Here is a 12,852-nt window from a genome sequence, read left to right on the forward strand (position 1 = left end):
CACGCAGCTTCTAAGTGTCAACTTATGGCTCCGTATTCTGAGCCCAAGCTTAAATCGAGCGCACGACATGTAATTTTTAAATTACTTCGGGATCCTTACCGCGATTGGTCCTTTCCCGGCCCGCCCTTCCTAATTGCCTTCTTGGGAGTTTCGTTGTTGAGACTCGACTTCGACTCTTGAACTGCGCAGGGTCAAACTCTTGGGCTCAGTCTATAGTCCTTTCTTTCCGAGCCCCTCACCCTCGGAGCTCCCCATGGCGTGCTTACCTCAATTTTTCTTTCACCAACTTTTTTTTTGGACTCGCGCGACAAACTTTGTTGCAAACGAGGGACTGTTCATAGTCTATAGCGTTGTATTTCGAAAAAAAGATGGGCCATATTGTAGATAAATGCTTAAAACCATCACAGAGAGTTTCATAATTGAAAATTTATGGGGCAGCAGCTTAAGCTACTGAGGGGTATATTTGGTGTTCTGTAATTACAGACTTGTTAGTTTTTGAAACTGATCAAACAGTCTGGATGGCAAGTCCTTCAACTGGTTATTAAACAGGTCGCTATATTTGAAAAAAGATCACAACAGAGCTTTAAGGTGCCAGATATTACCGTAGAAATCTGCCTTTTCCCTTACTGCAGGCTCTTTTTCCGCAATAAAGAGACTATCAAAGTAACTCTGAGCATAGTTATGCACTGAGACAAGTAATAATCTTAGTCGTGTTGATTTTTTTTTTGGCACGCCATTCTTCGGTGAGTTGTGCCATTTCTACATATAAATCATTGATTAGATATTCCTTTTAGATTCCTGTAACATGTTTGTCATCGCCTATCACATTGAAAGGAAGACTAAGGGAAGAAATGGCCGATTTCGTTGGTTTTGCACCTCTTAAAACGCTCCCATCGTGTTGTTCACATGAAATCGGCGGTAAAAAGAAACGGTTTATTTCAAAAAAAGTACATACAGGGCATTTGAAAATATGATAATCCAGGTATCAGTGCAATTGCATGTAAAAAAGAATGCTTACAGCCTACAAAGCCAAATCGAGTAGTTTAAGTATTTAAATACTCCTGATGGTAATGTTTCTATCTCATTTCTTGACAAGTCCCTGTAACCGAGAAAGGACTTCATAGAAATTTCAGGCTTTAGTCATCTATGATTGAGATATTAGCAAAGTACCCTTAATGAAAGGGGGTTACTTCTCGTTAATTAAGTAGGGCGTTAGAGGGATTTCAAATTGCTCTTTTGGGCATCCTTATGAGTAGCGGCGGAATTGGATTTGTTTCAAGAAGGCTACTTACAGCCGACGAAGCCAAGTCATGTGATTGAAAACTCCTGGCGGTAATGTCTTTAACTGATTTTTAGACAAGTCCCTGTCACCAACATTAAACATAATACAAGTGTCAAGTCCTAGCACTCAATGACGATTAGGGCTATAGCAATATGCTTTCAAGGAAAACTAGTTAGTTTTTATCAAAAGGATAGGGTGGTAAGTATTACATGGTTATCTCCTGGTTATCCTTTTACATGGCAAGGAGAGTTTTCAGTGAAAATTTCTTTAAATCTTCTGTACGCATGAGTTTGCAAACATAAGATCGCAAGCGTCCGTTTCAAATGATTCTAATCAATTGACAATTGACAAAAGACTTCTAACGATAATGTCGTAATTTTGATTTTTTGACAAGTCTCTGTTCTGCTTATAAGGAGAGCGGCGTATTCATATTCCTTAAATTAATACGTAGGTATATATTACATAGTGATTTCTTGGGTATCCTTTTTCGTGGCAAATCTCATTTCATTGAGAAAATCTTATTGGTAGAGAATCTCATAGGTATCCTTTTCTGAGGCACGAAGACTTCCTCGACAAATTCCGGTTAGTTTTCTCAGAAGTAATACTTCTGTTCGACGTGTTGATATTAATCAAGACAACGAACTAAATATTTTTACCACGGAAAACAAAGATTCGAAAGGCTAGATTAGAAAATCAATCAATCAATCAATCAATCAATCGTTTATTCAACCCTATTGTAGTTACAACTGAATTACAGGGGGCGGTCACGACATACATTTTGAAATTTGACAGTTATAAAATCAATATAGCTTTTGCATTTGCCAGTAGAGGCCTTATACGATTGTGAGCCTGAGCGCAAATTATAACCGTGGTAATCAACCAGCGGAACCTGAAAGAGACTACTAAGTGTTCCTGACACATGGCAGGAATTAGCAAAATTCACGCAAGCTTGTTTCCGCCAATCGCTAAGAATTTCAAGGTCAGCAAGATTTAGTGCGTCGCTATATCACCTTTTAATAATTTCTATCTTAAAAATGTTTGCAATTGCCTCGAACGTTTTATGAGCTTTTATAATTAGTAGGAGAAGGCTACGATAGTAAGAGGAAGAGGAGAAACAAGTCTAAGTCTAAGACGCTTGTTCATCTTCTTCCATTTATTATCAACAGATTTATCCTCTCTGCCGAGTGTGGATAATTTTGAAATCAGAATCTAAAATTTTAATCCGCCACTGGCTAATAATCTTAAAATATTATAAAACATTGGAGGTAATCGCAAACGATTGTAAGATAGAAATACATAAGTAGGTGGGAAAACCACGGGAAAAAGAAATTGATAAAATCTAAGCCCGAGTATTCTTCCTCTTTGTGTTAAATTTGATAGATTTGAAACATCATTGGCGGCATTTCTAACAAAAGTCTGGAACTGCTTTCGAGATTGGCGGAAATACATTTAACTGAGAACAACTTTTTAACCGCAGTACTTTAATGACCATTTCAGAAAAGGTTGTTCAAAACAATCATTTCTAGCGAGGTTAAGAAGGCTCCTTTGGTGCATCATAATCCCGTGAATGATCACGCACCAATTTTCGTTACTACTCCAAGGCTCAGTTTTTGCATTTGCACAACGTATTACAGAGTAAAGTTTAAGTTAGCATTTAAACCTGATTTACGAAAAATAATATTAGTTACAGTTTCTTCAAGTCGGTGAATCCATAAAATATGTTGCGGGGTAGCTTCTCGAGCTGGTTGCTGACCAAACGCCTAGGGTTTTTAATACAGAAACAGTCAACTTTCGTTTTCAAACTAGCCGATGAGAAATTTGCAAAGTCAAGAAATGCTAAAAATTAGGCCACAAACTGTCCATTTCAAGTAAATTTTCTGAAAAGGTGTGAACACGAAAGACCGGGCCTAAAAATTTAACGGTTAGGCCAAATCGCTTGAGTTCGTTCCCATTCGCTCTCATACTCCATTGGACTCTAGACTTATTCGTAAGTCGGTGATCACTGAGGAATGTTTCTAAAAAAAAAATAATTTCTGAGTGCAATTCAGAGACTCTTAGGACGCTTTCCATTTGTTATAACTGGCCGGTCGGACTAGTACGTCCGTAAATGAAACGCACGAGTTCTGAGAACTGTTAGAACTGGTTCTGGCCAAACTGGCGCTGAACGCGGGAAGTGCGCGGGAATTCTACGCGTTGAAAAATGGCGGCAGGTTGATCGCAGACTCGTGGTGAGTATAATATTTTGTCCATTGTTTTGATTGAAAACAGGATTAATTTCTTCCCTAAAATACCTTAAAGAGATCGTCAAAGAGCACCAAACTATTGATATCCCCACGACGGGAAAAAAACCGACTTCTTCGACAAAGACAAAGTGTGAAAGAAAGCTGCATGGGATAAAGTTGCAGAGCAATTCAACACCAAGTCGTCAGTGAGAGTTACAGGAGTACAAAAAGGTAAGAGGGCACAACGCCAAAACGGGGAATGACTTTGAGGAATGTGAATTAAATGACAAGATATCATTGCTTTTCAGTAGTGACCCGAAAACTATTTCACCGGCGACTGTTTCCTCGTTGGTTACAGCAAGCACTGGTTCTACATCCACGGATGAAGACGAGGAATCGTCCTTGGTAAAAGGGGTTCCAAAGAAAAAAAGGAAACGGAGGTCGAAGTCATCGGCCGCGAAGGTAGTCGATTTTCTGACGAATGCAAAGAAGAAAAGGATGCACGAGGAGAAAATGGGTGTTATGGCTCGATTCCTGGACATTCTGTCAAAGAAGGAAGCCTAAAATATAAAGCTGAGAAACAATTTACAGCAATGTTTTGAGACGGCAGCCTAGCAACCTTATCTTTTTACTGTCAATCAAACAAGCAAGCATTGAGGAATAATCGGCTTTCGTTTTCCCCGTTTATTGGTTTTTTCCTCGTGTTGTTAAGTATTTATTGAACAAACCACTTCACAGACTATTTCCACTCGCGAAAATCTCTCTTGTATACCCGTGGAGCAGGAAAGCACCTAAATATCTTGGCTATTTTCTGGTCGAAAGTGTGAAAGGTGTCAAAGGTTAACCCGCGCAGTGTGACTTCCAAACTTTGAGCATTTCGTCTCGGTATATGTTGGCATACTATTATACAAGGGAAGCCTTCTTCGAGAAATTTTTGTTTTACCCAGTTTGAAAGTACTTGATGGAGGCTTAAGTTCCGAACAATTATAGTATTAACTTATAAGATCCAAGTACTTGTATTTCTTGTTTGTCAGCGTTTAGTTACCTGACCTACGGTTGATGTAAGTTTACTAGAAATAAAAATATCACGCCTTTAAGCTTTAACTCTGTTTGCGCCGAGAAAAAATACACATAATTGAAAAAAACACAGATCCATCTTCTACATGTGTCGCGTTCTTAGCGTAGTGTTCAACCGAGACACGAAGAGTATGCAAATCGATGGCTTATTTTCCTTCATTGTCGAATGGTGAAACTACATGTAAATAAATACAGAAAACGATGAAACGATAACAGAAAACAGAAAACAGAAAATACGACAAGGCAAAAACGATAAAATAACGGAACGATGAAGACTTACGTGGATGTGGCTGCGCTGAATGATGAACTGAGAAGCTGAGGTGATAAATTAAGGTGAGACCTACCGAAACTAAAACGCAACACACGAGCTGTGAACCGAACGGGACTGGGAAATAAAACTGACCGAGTGGGTCCCAGAGCCCACTGACAAAAAAGACAGCGAAACCCGTAACAACATGGTTCTTAAAAGGAGTTTCCTCCTCCGGCGAAAGAAAGTGAAGAAAAAGTTGGCGGAATGTTATAAACTTTCGTTGCTAAATCCGTCATATTTTTTAAATCAGCTCTTGCGTGTATTCCACGCAAGAGCTGATTTCCCTAGGCCTTTCTATTTTGACGAGTGAGAGCCAGTTCCTTCGGGCCGGCCAGTTTTAACAAATGGAAAGTGCCCTCATCCATATACCCGACTTTTAGGACCACGCTAAAATTTGCTGCTTTTACAAATGTTCGTGTCCCGGTCAGCAGGTAAAGAGAGCAGTCGGTTACTTTCCAAATGGGTATTGTTACAAAAGATGATTCTTACTACTCACAAGTATTTTAACACAGTTTGCCCGTCGAACAGATCCTCAGGTAATGTCTTCGACTTGCTGTTTCCTAGCCAGCTTTAAAATTATTGGCATTTACGAGAATTCCATAATTTTTACCAAATGAAGGGAATTAAAAAGGAATATTTTAAAAAGGTTACCTTACATTTTTGTGTTAGCAATAATTAATTAAACTATTCATCACTTGGTTACAATCCAGTAGATTTTGATCGATGGAATTACAATAAGACAACAGGAAAGGAAACTCCAACTATTTTTAATTATGAATGAAGTTTGTTCTTTTTTGGGTCGTGCGGAAGGAGGAGGATTGGGGCACCCTACACCAAGGACTTGCTTCTTTTGTTTTCTTTTTACTGATTTTTCACTAATTCTTCTCAGTACTTACCGTTTGCCAATTTTTTTTTTTTAATTTGCGTACCGTCTCAATGGTTTAAATAATTGAAAACGCTTACAGCTATTAAGGATGAAACTGGGAATATAATGACCAGTCAGCGAAGGCTCCTTTGATTTAGAGGATAGTAGCCATCGCAGCGAACATCAGAGAACTGTACTCACAGATCATATATCTTATGGGCCTTGAGTACGTCACTTGGCAACGTCTCCAGTTTATTGAAGTCCAGGGTTCTGTGTTTGACATTACATTCATTTTCATAAATATGAAGTGGAGAGCTCTGCGTTTCAATGCCTTAATTTTTTTTTTCCACTCACAACTTCGAAGACCATAAACTCTTGTCAAACAATAAAGTAGAAATGATCTACGATGGAATTAAAATTCTGGTTGTTGTCCACTGACATATATGTATTATGGGATTGTAAGCAGTTTGGAAGTATGGTCCTGTTAGCCTGGTATAGCACTAGAAAGATTCTGGTTCAATAGATTTTAATGAAGACTAAAAAAGAAAGATACAGGTCTAATCATTTTTGTAACTACAATGCAAAAGCTATCTTACCTGTACGTACAAATAAAAGCGGCCATAATATTCTCTAACTAGGTAAAGAACACTTAGCAAAATACGTTATTTTTTTGAGCTACCAAAAAAAAACTTTCCAATCTTTGGAACTGATATGAAATCATTGTGCAGTTAATAATATGTGGAAAAATTATCTGAGGTCGTGGTTATTGTGGTATTTCTTTATTGCCATAAGGCAAAAGAGTATTTATTTCCTGTTGAATTTTGGAACTTCAGGGCTGTTGTATTTACGAGATCTAATGAGTGAAACTGGATTCCGAACACACCACACTTACATGTTTTTAAAGTCGCTACGCCAGTTTTTCCAGCGAGTAAGTTGACGAGAGGAGAAATTCTTTGAATGTTTGCTGTTCATGAATCTGCGGTGTAATAATAATAAAAAAAAAAAAAAAAAAAACAGCTAGAGCCAAGTTCGTTGAATCTTGTTTCTTTTAATGCACTGTTAATTCAGAACTGGAAGAAGAAGGCAATCATTATAAGAGCAGAAACTTCTGACTGGATAAATGTTGCTCTGTAAGTGGTAGTTTTGTTTCCGTGGCTAACAAAAAAACCACAACCTACAACCCCCTGGCTTGGGAGACGGTGGATTATATAAACGACATGAAAAGTAAAAAAATGAAAGACGTTGGCTTTTGGTGTCCTCAGGAAGTGTCAAGTGAACCTACGATAACAAACTTATCATACTTATTTGTTATCATTAAAAAGGTGCATATTACACAGTGCGCCTAACCTACTCATGAAATAGTACAGACCTTCACTTCCAATAACTCAGATATTAGAAGTAAAGGTCTGTACTATTTCATGGGTAGGTTAGACGTACTTTGTAGCACCTTTTTAAAGATAAAAAATAAGTGTTTCATAATATGGAGCTGATATGTATGTATCATGTAGTTTAATACCGTGTACATAAAACTAACAGAGGTCTTTGTAATTGTGGTCTTCCTTCATTGTCATTTTAGAGGCTATTTATTTTCAGTTGTGTTCGGTAGGAAATGAAAAGTGACACTGAATTCTAAACCCACCACACTTACAGTTTTGTATGGTTGTTAAACAAGTAAATCCGACAAGGAAGTTGATCAGAAGACAAATTCTTTAACTTGTTGTTGTTCAAGAATCTGAAGTGTCATCAAGAAAACCATTTATGAAAACGTTGGTCCAATGTGTATCCTTTTATCTACTGTAATTATGGAATTGGAAGATGATGGCAATTATCATAAGAACAGACACTTTGCTGACCGTAAAGTGGGATAAATTAACACTCTGAAGGTAGGAATTCCGTTCTTGTGGCTATGAACTGATACACAGACCACAATCGGCCACGGCTTTAGATGATAGATTACATGGATAAACAAGAATTTAAAAAAATGGAGTAATTGACGATGAACAAAGGAGAAAGTACTCTTAAAGTTATGTCGTGGTAGTCTATATTACTTTTGAACATTAAAAGTGTGTGTCATACTGATGGAGTGCCACCTTGGGAGTAAAAGCTTTCATCATTGGCAACCTGGAGCAAGCGATATCGTCCCAGAGTCGAATAATGCGAGATCTCTTCCTTTTCTGAAATTTTATCTAACATGCTTAGCAGTTGGTTACTACACCGCGTTTCTGAAAAGATCCCTTGATAACTATGGCCTATGTCACACAGCCATCGGGTTAATAATGACACAAGAATGTCGAGAAGCGAACAATTGCGTATACCAAATGGAGCATTGATATAAAATCATCAAGATTTTCAGAGCACAGGAAAAAAAGGGGAAAAAACAATTCCTTTACCACATACGTTTAAAAAACTATTTTTAAATTGAGTGATAAGCCTCTCTTAATCAATTGTGCTATTGTTATCTATGAAACCCAAGTAGACGACTGGAAAGTTATCAAACTCTTGAACCTAGGCACAGCTGCTATCGAATGTCACTTACACAATAAGGAAGTCTTACTTACAGTTCTCTAAGACGGGGATTGTGTCTGAAAGCTTGTGGAGGTAATTGCTCTAGTTGGTTATTGGACAAGTCACTACAAAACAAAAAATAAGGAAGTTTTGTGAATCATATGAACTCACTGATAACCAATTAGAGGTTAAGGTATGTTCATTATGAAAGTATTGTAAACTGTAGACTGCGAGCAGTCCTTCGTTTTCGGCGAAGTTTGGCACTCGGACAGAAGAAACTACAGCCTAACAAAAAGAGATTACCTTTTGCGTCGCGCTTACAACGCATATAAATATGATTGGCTATCACCTGGACATCTTTCATCTAGTGGTTTTGAGGGTCAAAGCTTGTTATCGCTCCAGATTAATCGTGGCTGATCACTTAAGGAATGTTGATTGTGGTTTCCGACAATTCGTTCGCTGAAACCAGAGCAGACTGTAGCTTGAAGCTCTTTTCGCTGGAAAGGACTTTCTAGCAATTTTGAAAACAGGCTCTAAAGCAGAGCCTTGTCTACCACTTTTTCGTTAAATATTACGAAAGTTTCCGACTGCCGGTCATAGTGACTCGAGAACCGTGATCGGCACTCCACCTCACGCAGCTTCTAAGTGTCAAGTTATTGCTCCGTATTCTGAGCCCAAGCTTAAATCGAGCGCAAGACATGTAATTTTTAAATTACTCCGGGATCCTTACCGCGATTGGTCCTTTCCCGGCCCGCCCTTCCTAATTGTCTTCTTGGGAGTTTCGTTGTTGAGACTCCACTTCGACTCTTGAACTGCGCAAGGTCAAACTCTTGGGCTCAGTCTGACGGTAGTCCTTTCTTTCCGAGCCCCTCACCCTCGGAGCTCCCCATGGCGCGCTTACCTCAATTTTTCTTTCACCGATTTGTTTTTTGGACTCGCGCGACAAAATTTGTTGCAAACGAGGGACTGTTCATAGTCTATAGCGTTGTATTCCGAAAAAAAGATAGGCCATAGTGTAGATAAATGCTTAAAACCATCACAGAGAGTGACATAATTGAAAATTTATGGGGCAGCAACCTAAGATACTGAGGGATGTATTTAGTGTTCTGTAGTTACAAACTTGTTAATTTTTGAAACTGATGAAACAGTCTGGATGGCAAGTCCTTTAACTGGTTATTAAACAAGTCGCTATATTTGAAAAAAAGATCACAACAGAGCTTTAAGGTGCCAGATATTACCGTAGAAATCTGCCTTTTCCTTTACTGCAGGCTCTTTTTCCGCAGTAAAGAGACGATCAAGGTCAAATCCCTGCACGGTGCAGTGAAACAAACATGACATCAAAACTAAGAGCAAGGTTTGACTTAATAATTAAGATAATGAAATATGGAAAAATGGGTAAAAAGTCAATTTTTAGATTTTAGTGCATGGCCTACTGTGATTTTTTAAAAATGTGTTTCTCATTTTTGTTAATATCTCTGTAAGTTCATTTCTCTTCATTCAAGTTAACCTGACCTTCCTGGCTTGCTAAATCTTGATAATCCAAGACCAAGTAAGATTGTGTGACCTATTGTTGTGCTTTTCGTAACACCTGGTCATCTGGGTAAAGGTAAAGCTCGCAAAACGGTCGAAGAGGTAATTGTTGCAACGATAAAATTAAGTGAATCTGTTCAGAGAGAATATTTAATGAAGCATGTCAACAGATTTATATAGGCGTGTGCGTGGATGGTGAAGTGATAATTACATGTGCAAATGTGAGGTGCTAATTGTGCAACCAATCATCCTTGTCATCAGTTTAAAACTTTTGTTGTGAAGCCGCGTGATGCGGTTCCAGTCAATACCCACTAATTGACCCTTGCTCACCATAGAATCTCCTGTAGCTCAGTGGTTAGAGCATCCGACTACATCACGGAGGGTCGTGGGTTCAAATCCCATCTGGAAACTCAATTTTTCTTTTCTATTAAAAATTGTTTATTTCATCTTTACATGCTCACTTTGGAGGCTGGTTGGCTGCATGTGATGCTTTAATGCATGTGATGCTTTAATGTGACAGCGTGATTCTGTTAGTGAGCTTCTATGCGCTAGCTGATGTTTGGCTGTGTAGCCGAGTGATGCGGTTCCAGTGAATACCGACTAATTGACCCTTGCTCATCATAGAATCTCCTGTAGCTCAGTGGTTAGAAAATCTGACTAGATCACGGAGGGTCGTGGGTTCAAATCCCATCTGGAAACTCGATTTTTCTTTTCTATTAAAAATTGTTTATTTCGTCTTTACATAAAAAATAATGGTAAGACAACTAATATTGTCGGAACTGTTTTCCTAAATATCGAATCGGAAGCGGGCCCTTGTTTTTAGCCCTGTAGAATAAACACCTCTTCGCCCTAAAGAAAGTTGGAGGCCTCAAATAAAACCCAGGGGCCTAGCACCTATAATTATATCAATTCCAGACCCCTCGCAGGCATCCCCCCGGTTTGGTTGAGTCGTGCCCTCACCTGAAGGAGAATGAATTGTAAAATAAATGGGCCTTATTTTATGTGCAACGGAAGAGTTTGACTAACATCGTTAAATCCGACCAGAAGAAAAGTCTAATGCCAGCAACACTCGTGGTTGTTGATTCTTTAACCGGTTGTTTGAGGGGTCCTTATGGTCGACAAGTCATCATAACTTAGTATGAGGTTTGAGTACTTGTCTAAAAGCTAATTTCCTCAAATTTGATCATCTTTGTTTTTACAAATATATTTTTTTAAACTGTGGTCATAGTTATATTTCATACTTTTGCGGACAAGTAGTTACATTTACTTACAGTACCAACAAAACTTAGAGTAGAGTTGCCTACCTGTACCGGCAAAACTAATTTTTGCTATATTATTGATATAGTTTTTTTCTTGGTGTTGTAATTACTGGTCCACTAGCAACTTTACCAATCAACTACTTTTCTCTCACCTCTTTCTCCTTTTTCCTTGCATGCGTCACTAATATTACTCGCTCTGCGGAAACTATGCTTATACTTTGTTTGATTACTTGGTTATTCTCTTGGTGGCAATGCCTTTTTCTCATTTTCAGATGACTTCCTTGTAACCAAAGAGAACAACATATATGTACATGTAAAAGGTGTTAAGTGCCGGGTATATGTACAACTTCGATATCTACAATATGTTCTCAGGCAAAGCAAATTTTGAGCGTGATGTTTAATGTGACCTCCATGACGAAAAGGCCAAATAGCTAGTCCTTATATATGTCAGTGACAGTTTCTGACAGTCTATATTACTTTTGAACATTAAAGTGTGTGTCATACTGATGGAGTGCCACCTTGGGAGTAAAAGTTTTCATCATTGGCAACCTGGAGCAAACGATACCGTCCCCGAGTCGAAGAATGCCAGATTTCTTCCTTTTCTGAAATTTTACCTGACATGCTTAGCAGTTGGTTACTACACCGCGTTTGGGAAAAGATCCGTAGATAACTATGGCCTATGTCACACAGCCATCGGGTTAATAATGACACAAGAATGTCGAGAAACGAACAATTGCGTATACCAAATGGAGCATTGATATAAAATCATCAAGATTTTCAGAGCACAGGAAAAAAAGGGGAAAAAACAATTCCTTTACCACATACGTTTGAAGAACTATTTTTAAATTGAGTGATAAGCCTCTCTTAATCAATTGTGCTATTGTTATCTATAAAACCCAAATAGACGACTGGAAAGTTATCCAACTCTTGAACATAGGCACAGCTGCTACCAAATGTCACTTACACAATAAGGAAGTCTTACTTACAGCTCTCTAAGACGAGGATTGTCTCTGAAAGCTTGTGGAGGTAATTGCTCTAGTTGGTTATTGGACAAGTCACTACAAAACAAAAAATAAGGAAGTTTTGTGAAACCTATTCACTCACTGATAATCAATTAGAGGTTAAGGTATGTTCATCATGAAAGTATTGTAAACTGTAGACTGCGAGCAGTCCTTCGTTTTCGGTGAAGTTTGGCACTCGGACAGAAGAAACTACAGCCTAAGAAAAAGAGATTACCTTTTGCGTCGCGCTTACAACGCATATAAATACGATTGGCTATCGCCTGGACGTCTTTCATCTAGTGGTTTTGAGTGTCAAAGCTTGTTAACGCTCCAGATTATTCATGGCTGATCACTTAAGGAATGTTGATTGTGGTTTCCGACAATTCGTTCGCTGAAACCAGAGCAGACTGTAGCTTGAAGCTCTTTTCGCTGGAAAGGACTTTCTAGCAATTTTGAAAACAGGCTCTAAAACAGAGCCTTGTCTGCCACTTTTTCGTCAAATATTACGAAAGTTTCCGACTGCCGGTCATAGTGATTTGAGAACCGTGATCGGCACTCCACCTCACGCAGCTTCTAAGTGTCAACTTATGGCTCCGTATTCTGAGCCCAAGCTTAAATCGAGCGCAAGACATGTAATTTTTAAATTACTTCGGGATCCTTACCGCGATTGTTCCTTTCCCGGCCCGCTCTTCCTAATTGTCTTCTTGGGAGTTTCGTTGTTGAGACTCCAATTCGACTCTTGAACTGCGCAAGGTCAAACTCTTGGGCTCAGTCTGTAGTCCTTTCTTTCCGAGCCTCTCA

General features: G+C 38.7%; 1 protein-coding gene and 1 non-coding gene across 2 annotated transcripts in view; one reads left to right on the plus strand and one right to left on the minus strand.

Moving 5' to 3' along the window:
- Positions 1-12,130, minus strand: part of LOC111318949 (uncharacterized) — a 119,537-nt gene extending 107,407 nt beyond the window's left edge. The window contains exons 1-7 of the mRNA XM_088759153.1: positions 12,037-12,130; positions 7,405-7,488; positions 6,649-6,732; positions 5,958-6,026; positions 5,388-5,459; positions 2,971-3,042; positions 1,293-1,364 (exon numbers count right to left, since the gene is read on the minus strand). Of these exons, the coding sequence (XP_088615279.1) occupies positions 1,293-1,364; positions 2,971-3,042; positions 5,388-5,459; positions 5,958-6,026; positions 6,649-6,728 (365 nt within the window). The 5' untranslated portion in view covers positions 6,729-6,732; positions 7,405-7,488; positions 12,037-12,130. The remainder of the gene's footprint in view (positions 1-1,292; positions 1,365-2,970; positions 3,043-5,387; positions 5,460-5,957; positions 6,027-6,648; positions 6,733-7,404; positions 7,489-12,036) is intronic.
- Trnac-aca (transfer RNA cysteine (anticodon ACA)) lies at positions 10,129-10,201 on the plus strand. Its single transcript has one exon. It is a non-coding gene; the product is annotated as a tRNA-Cys (tRNA).
- Positions 12,131-12,852: the final 722 nt, after the last annotated feature.

Source organism: Stylophora pistillata, chromosome 1 (genome assembly GCF_964205215.1).
Source record: "Stylophora pistillata chromosome 1, jaStyPist1.2, whole genome shotgun sequence".
Classification (NCBI taxonomy): Eukaryota; Metazoa; Cnidaria; class Anthozoa; order Scleractinia; family Pocilloporidae; genus Stylophora; species Stylophora pistillata.